We start from the raw sequence: 6,000 nt of genomic DNA on the forward strand, positions 1-6,000 counted from the left end.
CGTTCAGCATTGGGACAGCAAGCACACGTGTAGCATTCTGCTGTGATCACTGCAAGCTGTTGTATATGTGATTTTTTTTAAGGAGGCAAAATGTATAGAATAAGAAGCTTTTGATTTTGATTTATATACACAAGCATATTAAACATATAAATACGGGCATCCTTTATAGTTTCAGGATCCTTTCAGAAAAAATCTAAAAGCCTCATGTTGCTCACTAGATGAGAACAATGTGACCTGATTCCTGATCTTAAAATAATTTTCCCAGTGCAGAGATTATGTTTCTTGGGATGTGCTCTTGAATGGAGTGAGCTGGCATTTGCCATAACAGATGCTAGATTTAATACTACAGTTTTCCTTCATGATGCAAAACTGATTATGATAAAATAATCTAGCAGTAGTTCCTAGATAGTATATTTGGTGTAGTGATTCAGCCAATACCTTACCTCTTGCAGAATTTTGTTTTGTCAAAAGATAATTGTGCTTTTTAACAGCTCAGTAAAAATGAGCTTTTCCTTCCAATGCCAACTTTTGTGCCCTGTTCTGTGCAAAACCAAACAATGCAGATTTATTGCAAGTAGAACTTGACCCGGGAATGTTTCCTGTAGCTCTTGGAAGCCACTCTCATTTCCAGGTTAGGATTTTAGTCATATTTACATTCTTCCCTAGCCAAAAATTATAATGCAGGTATACCTTATATGCAGGTATACGCAGGGATGCGGTGGCTTAGCGGTTAAGACGCCAATTCTGATGATCGGAAGATCGGAAGGTTGGCAGTTCGAGGCCTGAATGCTGCATGATGGGGTGAGCTCCTGTCACTAGTCCCAGCTTCTGCCAACCTAGAAATTCGAAAGCATGCATATGCAAGTAGATAAATAGGTAGCACTTTAATGGAAAGGTAACAGCATTCGGTGCAGTCATGCTGGCCATATGACCACCGGTGTAGTCCTTAGACAATGCTGGCTCTTCAGCTTAGTAACAGAGTTGAGCACCACCCCCTACAGTCTGTTACAACTAGACATTCATGTCAAGGGGCTAACTTCACCTTTATACTTTAGTTAATGAAGTAGATTTGTTCCTGGGAATTATTTCTTTAACAGATAATTTGGTACCAGAAGACATAATAACATGTAATGTATAGGGATGGATTCCTACACTCAAGAGGAATTCAACATGCATCAGCAAATTTTAATTCAAAGCTAATCATACACATGAAATGGAAAAAAAACCCAGCTCTAGTAAGCCTTGCATATGTGAATAGAACCATTTGAACCATCTAGAGACCTTTGAAGGTTTCTTCCAAGATGCATCCACTTTTTTCTTTCACCTACTTTGCTTATGATTTCCATTTTGGTATCCAAAGTTACAGATTTATACTTTTTTAAAACATGCTTGAGGTAGCTGGTGAAGAAGGATTACATGCTTTCTCCTTTTGTCTCTTTTGCTGTTCACGTGTGCTCAGTAAGGGATTCTGGAGTTAGCTGCTATTTACGTTGCCGTACACAGGCATACATGCTATAGTGGAATAGGCTAGAGCAGGGGTAGGCAACCTTTTTGAGCCGGGGGCCGGGTTGTTGTCCCTCAGACAACTGGGGGGGCCGAACTCAAAATGGCGCCCAGAGCGGCGCAGAAGCTGCGGCAGGGACAGCAATTGGCAGCAGGACCGGGCTGGGGCCGGTCCCAAGTCCTCGCTGGGCTGGATCTGGCCCGCAGGCCGTAAGTTGCTGACCCCTGGGCTAGAGTATAATCATACACTTTCCCAACTCAAGGTTTGTTTATTGCATTGTTTACTACAGAAATGCTATTGCAACCCATTGCTGAAAGTCTGTATTTTCCCAGCTCTACTTCATCTTCCTATTGCTGATTTTCCAAAAATAGTCTAACTAGATAGAGGATAAGGAGGGAACGAGGGGTTGGGCAGGTATAAAAAGGATCTTCTTTATCAGAGGCTTTGTAACTGAGGAATGCCTGCATATGTGATTTGTTTCCTCCACATTTTATTTTTAGGACAGCTGATGGAGAAGGTCTAGTAGAAAAGCATTATGTTTTTTTGAAGAGACTTTGCCAAGTCTTGTGTTCTTTGGGCAGCCAGCTATGTGCATTGGTGGTGAGTTCCTTTATCACAGACTATGTTTTTGGAAGTTGTTATTTAATCTTCATGGCTAGATAGAAATACTGCATACAGTTTCCATCAATTTCCATAAAATCTGAAAGAATAAGAATTTTGCTAGCAATATTAGAATAATATCTCTATGCTTATCAGATGAAAGTGAAAGTTGTTCTGTATAATAGCCTGATAAGACAAGGGCTAAGCCTGGAGGAGATCATAAGTTTCTTTTCTTTTCTATATTTGAAAGGGAATAATTCAGTAGTAAAGCACATACTTCACAGGCAAAATAGGTTCAGTATCTGGTGTCTCTCAGTAGGGTTGGAGAAATTTCTGCCTGAGGTTTCTGAAGAGCCACTGCCTATCAGTGTCAAGACTACTGGGCTAGATGTCTGGATAAGGCAACCTCATGTGGCCTTTACTCTGCTCAGCCTTCTGTGCCTAAACCTGTAGTATTAAAGTGATTACTGTAAATTTTGTGTGGCAGATTAATCCTGTGAAATGGCACAGAAAATAGTTTAGTCCTCCTGCTGTCTTATATAAAGACAAGTAGTAATACAGTGGACACTTGATATCCACTAGGGTTTGGTTCTATGGATAAAATGGCAAAATCAAGATTTTTAAAAAATATTTTCGTGGATGGTTGAATCCGTGAATGAAGAGTCTGTGAATACAAAGAACTGACTGTACTCTTTAAGTGAATTATATCGTCTTATGTTGTGTTTGAAGGATTGTCCATATATCTTGCTGGGTTCATTACTGAGTGTTATAGCAATTTTAACCATCTTTCTGAAATTAAGAATTAGTGCTCCTAGATCAGAGAAAAAAATTTATGTTTCTAAATTTTTTAGTAATGTAAGTGTCACCTTGCCTAAACATTTGCGCAAACCATTATATTTGTTGCAGTACTATCTAGCCATTACTGTCATTACAACATATTGGCTATCTATATTGACTCTTCTGTGATCTCTCTTGACCCCCACACCAGCCTTGGGAATTTTCCTGACAGGTGCTGAGATATTTTCACCTTATAAAAAAGCAACCAAATTGCTATAATTTATCAATTTTTATGCTGTGGTTCACAACACTGTGGGCTTTTCTACTGATAAAGAGACTAATATTTTCAGCATCTTGAAACGTGTCTCAATTCACCTGTGGATTCCATTGGGTGTTCCCCGGTTTTTGATTTGCTAGCAGCCATCTAGTAACTGCCAAAAAACTTAACTGCATGAAGCTTGCAGTTTATAAAATGATGGTTGTTAGAGAGAGAGAGAGAAATAATGAGTATACAGGAAACCCGGACAAGCGCTGGTGAGAAGAAAAAAAGTAGGGTTACAAATCTGCGTGAAAAATCAAATTACAGCAAAAGAAATAATAAATGATTTAGAAGGTAGATATGTTGGAATTGAAATTATGATGAATGAACTGTGTGTTTCAAGACTCCAGACAAGAACCACAAGTCAGGCTCCATTCTGTAAGTGTATTCTGAGCAGCTGCCAAGTGGCAATTGGTCATTTGCATTCTTTCAGGATCCAGGATTGTTTTATCATTGCTTTCTTTTTAACAGGGCTCTGATTCAGATGTGGAAACACCTGCCAACCTAGAAAAATTCCTTGAGTCATTTCTAGCCTTCACAACCCATCCTAGTCAGGTAGGTAAGTAAAGGTCCTCTAGGACTATGAGTATAAAATCACTAGTATGTGTTGTGTGCCTGTAATGAACTTAAGTATCGCAATTATTTTTTTAAAAACATTCTTGTGTTTTCTTGAGTTAAAAAAAAAAAACTAAGGGGCTAAACAGACCAACATTTAACACCGGCCACAGGGCAGGGTGGGGGTATGGTGTCACATTTCTCGTTTGGTGCAGCGTTTAGGCACTCTGCGCCAAAGGAGCACTGAAAGGCCGTTGTGGCAAGGGCACCTTTTTGCCAGTACTAAAAGGAGTGGCATTTTGCCATTCTTTTTAGCAGTGACAAAGCGCCATATTGGGGCCATGGCATGTGGTTGCCATGGCTCCGATCCAGCGCTGAAAAGGGTGGCGGGAAGCTGCTCCTTTGGGCCATCTGTTGAGCCCTTTAGTTGGTGGCAGCATGGCCCTGGCTCTAAATCTTTCATACAGAGAGTCTATTATGATTTGGGTTATTTGTGCAATTCATTGTAGTGACTACTATATGTCTGAATTTCTTTCCTCTTGAATGAGATGTGGTATTCTTTTCTCTGATCCCAGCATTCAGTGAAGTCCAAGTTGAATGTGGTGTTATATAGATGTGAACATAAGTTTCTTTATTATTTTGTCGTACAATCGCTGGAATTATTCTTTGGTTTCAACTGAGCTAGAAGTGTTGACAGATGCTTAAGATGGGTGGCCTCTGCCCGCCATTTGCCAATTGAGCATTAGAAATCATGTTTTCCTGATAAAGTTTTCCAACCTAATAGATTGATTCCTTGTTTTCCCTCTAGTTCTTACGCTCTTCCACACAGATCACATGGGGAGCACTTCTTCGGCATGAAATCCTGTCTCGTGATCCTCGGTTGTTGGCTATTATTCCAAATTATCTGCGGGCATCTATGACTAATTTAGTGAAGGTATAGTGTTATGAGAGTCTGTCCTTCCACGATGATGTGATAAGGCATCAGTATAGATGTTTTAAAGAGCTGTGGCCTTTCAGGTTTTAGGGCACAGAATACAAAGAATCTTATCAGGAGGCTTCATTCCTAGCCATGCCACTTCATTAGATGATTTGACTCAACCAAAAGGCAGAATTCCACCAGCTGCTGTCCTGCCAGTTGGTATAGTACATGAGATTTTGTGACATACTCTCTGGTGACACACTCTGCCGGAGAGGAAAGGAAGCATCTGTTTTTGTCAGGTCATTTTCCTTCTATAAGCTAAATTGGCAGGCCCTTAAAAATCTTGACCCTTTAACTTGTTCCCTGATTGAACCTGGAAAGGGGCACCATAAGGAAATATTTCTGACCTAATGCATTTTGAGATATTCAGACAAGTGTATTATTGGCAGTATCTTGCTGCAGCTCCCATAAGAACTTTGCTAGGAAAACATCTAGCTGAACTACTATTTTTAAGTCCACTTTTCAAAGTCTGAATTCCATCAGAGTTAGAAATATTAGAGCAAGGTCCACCTCTCACTCCTTGTCCCTTCTTTTTGCAGGTGGGGTTTCCTTCCAAGACAGACAGCCCTAGTTGTGAATATTCTCGATTTGATTTTGACAGTGATGAAGACTTCAATTGCTTCTTCAATTGTATGTTTACTTTTATTCTAGTAAATTTTGAGAATAGCTTGATGTTTTCTCCATACACTTTGGACTAAATGGTGCATCAGCATACTCTTGGAAGGGCCACTTCAGAGCAGAGATGTGCTGCAGCCTGACTTGCACAATAATAATATAATAATAATAATATTTATTTGTATACCACCCTCTGGCAAACCAATCCGGGCTATTAACAACAAATATAAAATATGACAATTAAAAACACTTTATCCCTCCCCCCCTTAAGACAGTATTAAACAGTATAAGATATTAAAACACAATGTCAATGCATAAAAACAACAGTTAAAAACTAAAAACTCTGATATCCCTCTGTTGATCCTCAACCATCACTAAGATGGGGCCACGGGAGGAATGAGGGAATCAGGAACCTGGGCCAGGATGGTTAATCTGGAAAGGCCTGCCGGAAGAGATCCGTCTTGACCGCTTTTTTAAAGCTGTCTAATGATGTTATCTGACGGATCTCATCCGGCAGGTCGTTCCAGAGTTTGGGGGCGACAGCAGAGAACGCCCTCTGGGAGGTCGCTGCAAGCCTAGATTTTAAAGGCTGCAGTAAGTTCCTCCCAGAGGACCGGAGAGTGCGGGGAGGATTGTATGGGAGGAGGCGGT

General features: G+C 40.3%; 1 protein-coding gene across 2 annotated transcripts in view; it reads left to right on the plus strand.

Moving 5' to 3' along the window:
* The window catches only part of XPO5 (exportin 5), a 75,807-nt gene that overhangs the window by 23,470 nt on the left and 46,337 nt on the right, over positions 1–6,000 (plus strand). For both annotated transcript variants that reach the window (XM_042452212.1, XM_042452205.1), the window contains exons 9-12: positions 2,005–2,104; positions 3,672–3,755; positions 4,564–4,689; positions 5,274–5,364. In XM_042452212.1, the coding sequence (XP_042308146.1) occupies positions 2,005–2,104; positions 3,672–3,755; positions 4,564–4,689; positions 5,274–5,364 (401 nt within the window). The remainder of the gene's footprint in view (positions 1–2,004; positions 2,105–3,671; positions 3,756–4,563; positions 4,690–5,273; positions 5,365–6,000) is intronic.

Source organism: Sceloporus undulatus, chromosome 1 (assembly GCF_019175285.1).
Source record: "Sceloporus undulatus isolate JIND9_A2432 ecotype Alabama chromosome 1, SceUnd_v1.1, whole genome shotgun sequence".
Classification (NCBI taxonomy): domain Eukaryota; kingdom Metazoa; phylum Chordata; class Lepidosauria; order Squamata; family Phrynosomatidae; genus Sceloporus; species Sceloporus undulatus.